The following is an 11,929-nucleotide window of genomic DNA, read 5'->3' as shown; positions in this document are numbered from 1 at the left end:
TTGTAGTGTTGCAAAACATGCATAGACTATTTCTACACTGTACTAAGCATGCCTTTGCCCCAAAGCAGGCTTTCCGGAAATTTCTTCCCATGTTCGACCGCGTGTTGGTGGAGCGGCTAGCTGCAGAGACGGTGACGAAAGGAGGCATCATGATTCCAGAAAAGTCTCAAGCCAAAGTGCTGCAGGCTACAGTGGTGGCAGTGGGTCCAGGATCCACCAACAAGGTAGCTTTTTTATAAACTCCTATCTTATGATCTGATTTAAGCATTTTCTTTACAGTGTGTGAGATGCAGGCTGTACCTTAGAGTTTAAATGCTGTCTGTCTTTTAGGATGGGAAAGTAACACCTGTCTGCGTCAAAGTTGGGGATAAAGTTATGCTGCCGGAGTACGGAGGAACAAAAGTTGTTCTTGATGATAAGGTTAGATCATTGGTCATCATTGGATTATAAGATGATTGATTTTTTGTATTCTTATGTATTTCTTATTATTAGTTAATACGTATACATTATTTAGTCTATTATTTAAAGCTCTTGGCATGTTATTATAGACTTTAGTCAGGTCAGACACCATAATGAATTTAACAGATGAAAACAAGGCTGTGAGGGATAGTCTTTACAATGGCATGCACTGTATAAAGGTCCTAGATTAGATACATTTTTTTGGAAATACTTTTTTTTTTCAGTACATTTGAACACAGTATTTCTATTCTTCACAGCTTTGTTTTCATTCCTGTCAGAAATTAAATATGGTGCTATTCTGACTAAATTCTATAGAAGACATGTAACCAAATGATATTTATAATTTGTATAATAGTGACTTGATTTTACAATGGCCATTTTTGTATTTTTCTTTTGTAGGACTATTTCCTGTTCCGGGATGGAGATATTCTTGGCAAATATGTAGAATGAAGTCTGCTTGTTCAACCATCTGTGTCATTCTGGAGTCCATAGAGAGAATGGTTGTTCCATGTTTTGTTTCTTTTTTCTGTGTCATTCAGTTGTAAATAAGTATGATCAAGTTTTGTTTCAAATAAAGTGATCTTGATGTTTCATCTTGCTTCTTCATGGAACAGTTTGGAAATGAACATGTGAATGTTGAAACATGGATATGGACTGTCTAAATTGTGTGTATTAGGATACTTTATATTCCATATTCATGAACGGTTTGTTTTAGTGTTTGGTCAGGTATGAATTCTTTAACTCTAACTTTGTAGAAGGTTATAATGGAGTCAGATGGATTTTTTTTTTTTTAATTGTGATTATAAAGTAATTAGTGAACTAATTATAGGGTTTGAAAATTATGTTTTACCAGACAAATTTTTATTCCATGAATAATTTCCTTTGAATTATGAATATGTGCTACAGGATGTAATCAGAAGGAATAACTAAAATAATAATAGTACAGTGACTTCTGAAAGTAACCAGACTCCTAGACCTTTTTATCACAATTATATAAAAAGTGTTTTTTAACTGCCATGACATTTTATTCATTAAAAATTATTCAAATATTAAAAAAATTGCTTTTTCTTATTTGATATGATTTAGAATAATCAATAGGGAAACATATACAGTATTAATGAATAGATGTAAGTGTAGATGTAAATAGATGAAAATTTGCTAGTACACTGAGAAGCTTGGTTCACTGGCTATTGCTTGAAGCTTGGCTATTATTTAATTTTTTTTTTTAAGTGCCAAGAAAAAAATATGAATGGACTCAAGGCTTTGTGTTTGTACAAGAAGGTCCTTGAGTCCTTAAAAAAATTAATTTCATGGCTAATAAAATTAGCCACCTAATGCCACCTGGAGTTTCCCCACAAGGGCCAGCTGCATAAACAGCTTATTACAGTCATCTTTATTTTAAAGGCTGGTTATAATTTTTTTTTAATGCAGTTGCTTAAAATCTTTGATTTAAATTTGAGAATAAAAGTGAGACTGGTTATCCCTTGGCTAACCGCTAGCTGGTCAGACTAGTTCTTGAGACACAGTATAAAGTATTTACGTATTGGCTGTGTTAATGCAACAGGCCCCAGGTCAAATAAAACAGTTTAAAATGCAGTTCAAAATAAATGATAAAAAATACTATACATAAAATAAATACTTTTAAGACATTGTGAAATTGACAATTGTGAACATGTTTTGTACAGTATTTGTTGTGGTCACTGTATCTGAGCTTCTCCTGTAGTAGCTCTACTCGTCCATTGGGGGCGCGCTGTCAATCAAACTCTAAATCTGTCGAGATGGTCATGGCGGAGGGCACAGCTGTTCTGAGGAGGAATAGACCAGGCACCAAGGCGAAGGTAAAATGAACAGCGAATAACACTTGAAGGCGTTTTACAAACTCAAATCTGTTCGTAGAGTATATTCTAATGTCATATTTACATAAAAAACGATTTGTTCTCCTGCGAGCGGAAGCTGCAGATATGCTAAGGAGCTAAGCTAGCAGTTAGCCGAGAAAACTAATGATTCTCAAATGGAGGGTTTTAGCTGAATATCCTGTTCAGTTTAATTCATGATAGGATTTATGTTCTTTTTGAAAGTACTTGTATGTGTAGTGAAGTATGAGGCAGGAAGCGTCCGAAATGCCAGGCTTTCACGATCTAGTTTGTTAGCAAACAGCAGTCAGCTAACGTTAGCAGTACCCGGATGAGCATCACTGCTGATGCTCAAATACATTAAATTATTATTTAAAACATAGTTAACATGATATACGATTGTATGTCAGAGTCATACAGCTTTAAGGTAGTATACACTGCTGCGTTCAGTCACTAATATATAAAGAAATTGACAGAACCTTTGGAACATTTTACCATGTTTTTTTGTACCTATAGGTAACGTTAGGTACAAACTATGGTAACAACGTAGAAACAGTTGTAAATTGTCTAAAAGCTTTGAAGTATATATATATATATATATATATGTATGTATGTATATATATGTATGTATGTATGTATATATGTATGTATGTATGTATCACACATGTACTGTCAATAATTACTTAACAGTGGTTGAACTGTCTTAAATATTCTAGTGTTGTTTCTATTAATGTGGTTTAAAAACTGGTTGTTTAATTCATCATTAGGACTTCTACAACTGGTCTGATGAGTCTTTTGAAGAGATGGACAGCACACTGGCAGTGCAACAGGTGACTGTTTTCTTACTTCATTGAATCACTAAAGATTTCTGAGAGTTGCTGTCTTCCAGACCGTGGCCAAAGGCTGTCAAGCTCCAAAAAGTGACCAAAAAAAAGCACTGTAAAAATTGTCAATGTGATTTTTGCAACATATTCTAATGCCCTTTAAGTAGTACAGTATCTTTATATGAGGAACAGATTGAAGTTATTTGCTGCAGATTATTACATTTTGAAGTCATTTTGTTCATTTCTGTTGGGTGTTTTTATATTGTTTGTGGTAAATGGTTGTTTTTTGCATTTCAGTATATCCAGCAGAGCATCCGTTCAGACTGTTCCAACATAGAGAAGATTATGGAGCCTCCAGAGGGACAGGATGAGGGGGTGTGGAAATATGAACATCTCAGGTATATTATTAGTCTGAACCTCCTTCACATCATCTAGTGTTGTAATGACACATAGCTTATAGTTTTTGATGAAAAAATAGTGATTTGTGTTAGTTGTATTGCAAATTGCTTTTGCTGCTATTGAGCTGAGATACAGTTTTGTAGCACGGTTAGGTTTATGGGTGTGTTGAGAGGTAGGGTCAACATTCTAATTATCCATGTAATTACAGAATTTAATATTTTTAAAATATACATACAACTTAAAAGCATGTATGAACACAATGGGTAATATTTATTTAAATGTTAAAGACAATATAAAGTTGGTCTACAAAATGTTTATCAGATGGCAGATGCTCTTTGTTGCTGTGTCTTGGGAGTTATTGTATTGTGTAAATTGTAAATATTATGTTCTGTATATACGTATAGACAGTTCTGTTTGGAGCTCAATGGCTTAGCAGTTAAACTGCAGGTAATTATCTTTCTTACACTTTATCGCACTGTTATATCACAAATAACTCGCATAGTCTGCACTCTACACTGCACTATTATTTTAAAAGTAAAGTACATCTCCTTGTCACATACCAGGTTGTCTTTACATTTGTCTTCAGATATTTATGAAGACAGTAGAATGATGTGTGATGTCTTTGCTCCATAGAATGAGTGTCATCCTGACACGTGTACCCAGATGACTGCTACTGAGCAGTGGATCTTTCTGTGTGCTGCCCATAAGACTCCCAAAGAGGTGAGTGTCTCTGTGACCTTTTGATCTAAGTTCAAAGTTTGCATTTGAAATTAGCTTTATTGTAAAAAAAAGAAGTTGTGCCCAAGTATGAATTTTAGGGCTGCATAATCTCTAGATTATGTTTTTGATTAATCAGATAAAAAAATCCAGATGTTATTTTTATGTTTTTCATGCACAGAATGTGTTTAAATTAATCACCAAATTAGTTGATTATTTTCATCGATTGTTATCGATCAGTTGTTGCAGCCCTAATGAAGTTCTTAACAGACTGAAGCTAAAATATGGATGATTGTGTCTTATGTTGATTTGTTTGTTTACGGTGGCTCACAGTGCCCTGCCATTGACTACACGAGGCACACTCTCGACGGAGCTGCGTGTCTTCTCAACAGCAACAAGTATTTTCCCAGCCGGTGAGTTATTGAACATCTGTTAAAGCAGGGGTGTTCAGTGCTCCTTCTGGAGATCTGTTTTCCTGCGGAATTTAGTTCCAGCACTGCTTGAACACAACCAAATTGGAGTTTTTAATGGACCCCCCAAACCATTTCTTCCCCTTGTTTAGGGGTGGGTGATATAACTAGTAAATAGGCTTTTTTTTATTTTTATGTTTTGTAATTAAAACCTTATGCAGCTCATACCTTTCAACCCTTACAGAGCTCCATATCACCGCATGATGACTTAATTATTCCAACTTCTAACTACTATAAATAAATACAGCTTTTTCTTCATATAAATGCAGTACATCGTGAATTTGTAAGATGTTTTGTAAAAAGCGCTTCACAAAATTGAAGTTGGATCTCAAGTACATAGGAAGGAAGACCTTCATGAGCAGATTTGTGCACCCTTGCATTACTAAGTTAATTTCTAGGATTTTCTAGCTGTAAACAGGCTATTGCTGTTTTCTGTAACCGCTGATCCTCTCACTGCTTTCCATATAGCGTCAGCATTAAGGAATCATCTGTGGCCAAACTGGGCTCGGTTTGCCGTCGCATCTATAGGATCTTCTCCCATGCTTACTTTCACCACCGCCAGATTTTTGACAAGTATGAGGTAAGAACATTTATGTAAGTCATAAGCACATACATTTCATAAAACAATATCAGCTCTGCTCCAAAACCTACTGCCTATTTATGCATCATTTCACAATCCTGAACTTCAGTCATAAAAATTATTCCATCATAAAACTGTTTTACCAAATATTTGTGTGCTGTATTTTTCTGCTTAACAGAGCAGTTGTAATCAGGAATTGCTGCCCATTAAGAAAGGTTCCAATTGGTCATTAATGAGATTTCTGTGAGGTTCATGTCTAAGTAAGCAGCTCACAGAGTTTTTGGAGTCATTACTTAATTTAAAGTGAATGTTAAGCATGATAAAGTCCAGCGGTCATGACAAAGCAGCTCCTGTGCATTCAAACAGCATTTCCTGCAGTGGTCAGTAGGAGGCATCTTTGGACAGCTTGCTAAAAAGCACAATCAAAACAGCATCAGATAGAAACATTTGATCAAAAGATCATCTCTTTCCCACAGAATGAGACTTTCTTGTGTCACCGCTTCACTCGTTTCGTGATGAAGTACAACCTTATGTCTAAGGACAACCTCATCGTGCCCATCCTGGAAGAGGAAGTCCAGAGTGCCACTGCTGGAGAGAGTGACGCCTGAGCTGTATTTGTGCATTTTGAGCCTCTAGAATCCAGACAGCAGAGGTGTTCAACTTTAGTCATTTGACATATGTTACTTTTCCACTCACTAATGTTTCATTTGATCCAAATTTCATCATTCAGCTGTAACAATCAAAACGTTACATCAGCTGCTCCTTGTACATATCTCACTCCATCTCCATTGTAAATCCTGCTTAACCAGTAATAATTTCCTTTTCCCCCCTCCCTCAACTATAAACGAGTCTGGTGATATTCACCCTGTCTTTTCCCTCGTTAAGTTATTACATGGGTGGAGGGCTCTTATCCTGCCCACTTTGTCCCTTTTTTTTTTTTAAGTAAACAAATGTATGGTATTTTCATTATGTCAGTTGTTAATAAAAGTCTTGAACCTAGTCTACGCTTATGCATTCGCTTTATATGCCATGTTCGACTGCTAAGTGACAACACAAACATCCACTTTAATATGAGGTAAATACCCATTTAATAAAGCATTACAAAAACTGTCTGAAACGAATACAAATACTACAGTTGGTAAATAATACTGATCAGTTCTGGTATATTAGAATATAATGTTAAACAGCTTGAGCTCAGCTTCTGGGATTAAAGAAACATCTCATTCAGTTCACCTTGGCTTTAACATTTACAGCAGCTTGATAGTCTGTTTTGCGAACTAAAATGTGCTTATTCTATTCTGCCGTTCCTCAAAGAGGGATAAACATTGTCAAGGCAACGTAAGACATGAAAAATATAACCCTTAACGTGGTTAAAATTCTACAAAAATTCTAATGTGGCACAAGCAGCACCACTGCAGCTCAGTTTGAAAAATCCAGCCCAATAAATCGAATTTGACCAAGCTGAGGAGAACTAGTCAGTTTACAGCAAACAAAAGAAAGTACCCTGCTCATAGTCCCATAGCAGTTATTAAACTGAAATGCTGCCACTTAACATGCAAATCGAAGTGTATTACCTTTTCCCTTTTAGATAGTGTGAAGAAATTCCCAGGAGATTAACATACAAATTCAGCTTTAGCACCACTTGAACACATGGCACAGATCTGATAAATCAGACTACAGCATCAAGTTCTGCATTTAGTACAGGTTAGTTCTTGGATTCCATTCTGAAGCGCTGTAGGCTTACAGTGCATATGCATTTCCCTTAAACACTGGCATCGCAAACTAAATGGAGCATTTCTGATGTTTTGATTCCCGAGTCCTGGAACATTTCTGCAAGAAAATGCTACCTGCACACCAAGTAAACGTCTGCAGAGGGACTGTTTGGACACTCAGTTCCTGAGTTCGTCACGTTGAACCGTTGCAGGTGTTAGAACAAACCACTGAACTGTCAGCTGGTTCGGAGTATAACAGGAACAGGAAAAAGAACAGCAAAAAATGAACCGTGAGGAAGGACACTCACAGTGATGAGGAAAATATTGTGTTGGTGCTTGATTATGAGACAAATGTGATGTGAACTGAACATGTGGTATTGTGCTGCGCAATACTGTTGATGCAAATAACAGAATTTCAGTGCTATTTTTGATACTTTGTATCAAAGTATCATTGCACATAAACTTTGCTTTCAAGAGTAAATAAAACCGACCTCTATGATACGTTATGGCTTGTTAAAAAATAATTTACAAAATGTTAAAAGTGCTACGAGTCGGTTTCTAATACAGGAACACAAATCTCTTATGGTCTGGTGATGTGGTCAATTTTAGGCCAGTTGCCGCTCTCAATCATCAAAGATTTCTGACAGAACTTGAAAAAGAAATTGCATCTTTGAGTAGGTCCATCACATACAGGTGACTTCTGCAGCCCCATCGTCTGGCTCAAATCCTCCCTCATCTAAATGGGACAGTGCACTGGGATACCCCCCTCCAAACACGGGGAAACCGCCGATTCCCCCTGAACATGGAGACGACAGCTCTGTGTGCGGTTCATCCACGCCTCGACTCACAGACTGACTACACACCTCTCGTCGTGTAGATCCCTTCAGGAACAAAAACAAAAGGGTTGAGATACAAAATAATATGTCATAAAATCTCGCAATTTTGGGGAAACTTTAGAAAACAAAAGATTTATGTCCTTAATGTAAAAAAAATGTATGAATAAAAATACAAATCCATTATTATTGTTAACTGAAATTATAAAAAAAAAACTATTACGTTAATAAAGCTAAAATAAAATATAACAAAAAAAATTGAATCAATCTAAACAAAAATTAGAAATGTTATTTTAGTATTGTTTATAAACTAGTATAGTTTTGTTGATGTTTGAATTACATTTTTATATTTTCTGTTTTCACTTTCATTTTAGTTCGTTTTAGTCAATTTATAGATTTTTGTCATTTTTATTAGATTTTTTTTAAATGCGTAAGTTTTTATTAATCAGTTTTAGTTATTTTAGTAATTCAAGGTCAACTAAATAAGAGGAGTTGCCTTGACAACTAGCTGAAATAAAAGAGCTAAAACTAAAACAGAAATAAAACTGAATCAACCCTAAAAAGCAATTAAAAAAAACTAAAGCACAAAATTACTAAAGTAATAGAATAAAAATTGAAAATATACAAATAAAAGCCAATTCAATATACTAATAAATACATACACATATATACACATATATATATATACATACACATATATACACATATATACACATACATATATATATATATATATAAAATATTAAAATAACAATGGTTTGTGAGTGGTTGTTCAATGTTATTTTAAGTACATTTTGGTTGAACTATCACTTTTTAAAAGTTAAGTCTTCCTCACAAAAATGGACTGTAAATAGACAATTCTGTCCTTTAAATATGTCTTATAGACTAAATAACAAGAAAAGCCACAGATTTGCAAATGTAATTGTTTAAAATGACATTAGTAAACAGTTACCTGACTGTGCTGTGGTACCGTCTGACCCTTGACGGGTCTTTGCAGGAAAACAACTTGCTTGGTGGCGAGATTCCCTTCACTGCAGAAAAAGAAAAGCAGTCAGCTTGGGATACGGTGATGGGGTGTAAAGAAACATGACTATGTGGCTTGCACTGTGAGGGCCCCACCTGTCATGGCGAATAATTGGGGTGGGCAGCACACAGGTGAGCAGCCAGCCGAATTCTGCTAACGTGTAGAGCAGAGGACCATAGTCTGTCTTTACATTTGAACCCTGTGACCCAAACAGGAAATCATAAAATACAACACAAAATGGCACACACTTAACTTCCTTCATGTGTTAGTGACACATTTTAGACATGCAGTCACACACCTCTATAACGGTCCACTGCTCCACTACAATCGTGTCATTGGCAGGTGGCGCTGTGCTTTTCTCCTCATAGACAAACAGCCCCTCTAGAGACCTGGGTACTGGCTCACCTGTAAAAACAACCATTAAAAATCTACATTATACTGGAGAAGCAAGTCAATGACAATTCACAGCTAGATTTTTTTTTTGTCTAGATGTGTACATGTGTGTCTGAATATTCATTTAATCATTCAAATGCATCCTTTTATCATTATTACACCGATCTGAATGATAAAAGTGACTGTTTATAATACAGGAGACCATTTTATTCTGATTATTCTATATTTTCACCCACTGAACCACAGAGACATAATTTGTAGGTCTCATTTAGTCAGTGCTGGAAGTGTGTCAGTGACCTACAAAAGATAATGAAACTGAACTACTTGTATGATAGCAAGATAAATCCATGTGCACCAACATGTGAGAGGATAAAAGATTATAGAGCAAACACTGGGGACATTACAGAGCTCTTTTTGTTTTTTTTTGCTATTAAATTATACATCCTTTATAATATATACAGGTAGACAACATACACGTATATTATTGTTCAAAGGTTTGGGGTTGGTAAGATTTAAAAATATCAATAATACCACTTTTATTCAGCAAGGATGCATCAAATTGATCAAAAGTGACAGTAAAGATATTTGTAAGATTTCCATTTTTAAAAAAAAGTGCTGTTTTTTTGAAGTTTCTATTAATCAAACAATCCTGAAAAAGCATGTTTCCACAAATAAATATTTAACTGGTTTTCAACATTGGTAATAATAAGAAATCCTCAAATCAGCATATTTTAATGATTTCTGAAAGATCGTGTCATACTTAAGACTGGAGTAATGAATAACATCACAAGAATAAATTACATTTTAAAAAAGAAAACCGTTATTTTAACTAATATTTGCCAATGTTACTTTTTCTAGTGTATTCTAGTGCATCTTTGGTGAGAACGAGATTTCTTTTATTTAAAATCTTGCGTATTCCAAATGACTGCCAAATAAACACACACACAGTATATACATTAAATATACTGTATTCATATGGAAACATATTACATGGAAAGAAAGTGAGTGAGATTATAGAGCTACTTTGTAAACTGCTTTTCATGGTCCAAATTTACAAGCTCCAGATGTCTCAAACACACACACACACATCTGATTTAGCTCCTATTAGTCTGGTGCGAAACAGGAAGCACGGTCGTGAGGTTAGGGACGTGAACTCTAAATTTAGTTCTGATGGGAGACAGGAGAAGGGAAACATGGCTTTGGTTAAAGATAGAGAGATGTGAAGGATGAATAAAGATGGGGATTATAAAATGACTTCTGAGAATTAAAAGATATTCTTGGAGAAAAAAAAAACCAACATGACAGGGGGTCTGGTTTGCTAAAAACAATCAGTTAATTCCTTATCATAATCTTAAATGTTCCTTAGGAAGAGCTAAAGAGGATGTTGACATCTTCCTTTCACAAACAAACATTTCAGCCGAAAAAACAACCAGCTCAGGGAATCAAATTATGAGTCAAAAATAAGTCCAAGAACTACCTTTAGGCGTGTCCCAGTATACAAAGGAGTCGACCAATGACCAGCCCTTGCGGTAGTAAGCTGCGGTCAATTCCAGCCAATCAGCTTCCAGGGCACTGACAACTTGACCCTTCCTGGACACGCGCATGGACAGCGCACCCTGGTGGTAACAGCAGGCCAGCGAATCCAGCGGGGCACATCCTGGAGCCCAGGAGTGAAACAGCACCAACAACCTCAGGTCTGAAAATGATAGCGAGTCTCACACGTTTTGTATGACCAATGCAGGCCAATGCAACCTCAAAATCTTTGCCATATTTCAGCAAAATAAGTCATGCAATGATCATTGCTTTAGACACTATTTTTAATAGGTCAAACTATCAGTCCATCTACCATAACTAATAAGTGTAACGGCAGATAAATGAGGTACAGTACTCGTGTTAAGACACTAACAGCCTCTGACTGAACTTAATCTCACATGTGGCCCCGAAATGGTTGCCATGGAGAATGGAGAGGTTGGTATGGTGCCCAGAGGGTGAGGAGACACTGTGGCTCACAGAGGACAAAGATATTACTGGGTTAAACCAAATCAAACTGACACCACTCAAGACAAACTGAAGAGGAAGAAATAAAATAAAAAAAAAAAAAAGCAAAGAGTCTTCATTAGTCTGAATAAGGTTATTAAAAATTACACAGTCTAGTTATTATTTTACCAATGCATCGGTCACCATGGTTAAAAACAAAACAAAAAATACAACACTTCACATGCCAAATACAATTTTCCTGTTTGATTCCGGAGTGAAATACGAGTTCTTTGTGAGTTTCACCCAATCGTGCATGATTCAAAGCATTTATAGTCCAGCTGTGTATCTGATTTAAAACTATTAAAGGGGTCATATGATGCGATTTCAATTTTTCCTTTCTCTTTGAAGTGTTACAAGCTCTTGGTGCATAAAGAAGATCTGTAAAGTTGCAAAGACTAAAGTCTCAAATCCAAAGAGATATTCTTTATAAAAGTTAAGAGTCAGCCACACCTACCTAAAACGGCTCGTTCTAACACGCCCCCACATGTCTACATCACGATGTGGGAAGATTTGCATAACGCCGCCCAAATGATTACGCAAAGAAAGAAGGCGTAACTTTTATTCTCGCTGTAGTATTGTTGTTGCTGCCGCCATGTCGTGAAGGCACTGTGTGATTCGTTGTGAAAGC

The 11,929-nt window shown here is 35.9% G+C and overlaps 3 protein-coding genes across 6 annotated transcripts in view; 2 read left to right on the top strand and 1 right to left on the bottom strand.

The window, feature by feature from the left end:
• LOC107690609 (10 kDa heat shock protein, mitochondrial) overlaps window positions 1–1,052 on the top strand; it is a 2,810-nt gene extending 1,758 nt beyond the window's left edge. For 2 of the 3 annotated variants that reach the window (XM_016488986.1, XM_016488984.1), the window contains exons 2-4: window positions 69–224; window positions 331–420; window positions 859–1,052. In XM_016488986.1, coding sequence (XP_016344472.1) covers window positions 69–224; window positions 331–420; window positions 859–909 — 297 coding nt within the window. In that variant the 3' untranslated portion in view covers window positions 910–1,052. Of the gene's footprint in view, window positions 1–65; window positions 225–330; window positions 421–858 lie in introns of all 3 variants that reach the window. The other variant, XM_016488985.1, reaches the window with a different exon arrangement.
• A 1,130-nt stretch (window positions 1,053–2,182) lies between these two features.
• Window positions 2,183–6,301, top strand: LOC107690608 (MOB-like protein phocein). The gene is made up of 8 exons (XM_016488983.1): window positions 2,183–2,297; window positions 3,080–3,142; window positions 3,434–3,534; window positions 3,940–3,982; window positions 4,169–4,255; window positions 4,586–4,665; window positions 5,191–5,302; window positions 5,779–6,301. The coding sequence occupies exons 1-8, from the start codon at window positions 2,238–2,240 to the stop codon at window positions 5,908–5,910; spliced, it is 678 nt and encodes a 225-aa protein (XP_016344469.1). The 5' UTR covers window positions 2,183–2,237; the 3' UTR covers window positions 5,911–6,301.
• Window positions 6,302–6,364: 63 nt separating this feature from the next.
• The window catches only part of rftn2 (raftlin family member 2), a 17,667-nt gene continuing 12,102 nt past the window's right edge, over window positions 6,365–11,929 (bottom strand). For both annotated transcript variants that reach the window (XM_016488981.1, XM_016488982.1), the window contains 5 exons: window positions 10,742–10,960; window positions 9,170–9,276; window positions 8,967–9,070; window positions 8,800–8,878; window positions 6,365–7,895 (listed from right to left, as the gene is read on the bottom strand). In XM_016488981.1, the coding sequence (XP_016344467.1) occupies window positions 7,698–7,895; window positions 8,800–8,878; window positions 8,967–9,070; window positions 9,170–9,276; window positions 10,742–10,960 (707 nt within the window). In that variant the 3' untranslated portion in view covers window positions 6,365–7,697. The remainder of the gene's footprint in view (window positions 7,896–8,799; window positions 8,879–8,966; window positions 9,071–9,169; window positions 9,277–10,741; window positions 10,961–11,929) is intronic.

The sequence above is a fragment of the Sinocyclocheilus anshuiensis genome, unplaced genomic scaffold, assembly GCF_001515605.1.
Source record: "Sinocyclocheilus anshuiensis isolate Anshui unplaced genomic scaffold, SAMN03320099.WGS_v1.1 scaffold1709, whole genome shotgun sequence".
Taxonomy (NCBI): domain Eukaryota; kingdom Metazoa; phylum Chordata; class Actinopteri; order Cypriniformes; family Cyprinidae; genus Sinocyclocheilus; species Sinocyclocheilus anshuiensis.
The sequence above is the reverse complement of the archived record's forward strand: the minus strand, read 5'-3'. Positions and strand labels throughout refer to the sequence as shown.

Bases quoted from the DNA above. Each gene is read 5' to 3' on its own strand.
- LOC107690608 (XM_016488983.1), top strand. From the start codon at position 2,238: ATGGTCATGGCGGAGGGCACAGCTGTTCTGAGGAGGAATAGACCAGGC. The intron at 3,535-3,939 runs GTATATTATTAG...ATATACGTATAG, and splicing joins TGGAAATATGAACATCTCAG to ACAGTTCTGTTTGGAGCTCA. The intron at 4,256-4,585 runs GTGAGTGTCTCT...GGTGGCTCACAG, and splicing joins CCCATAAGACTCCCAAAGAG to TGCCCTGCCATTGACTACAC.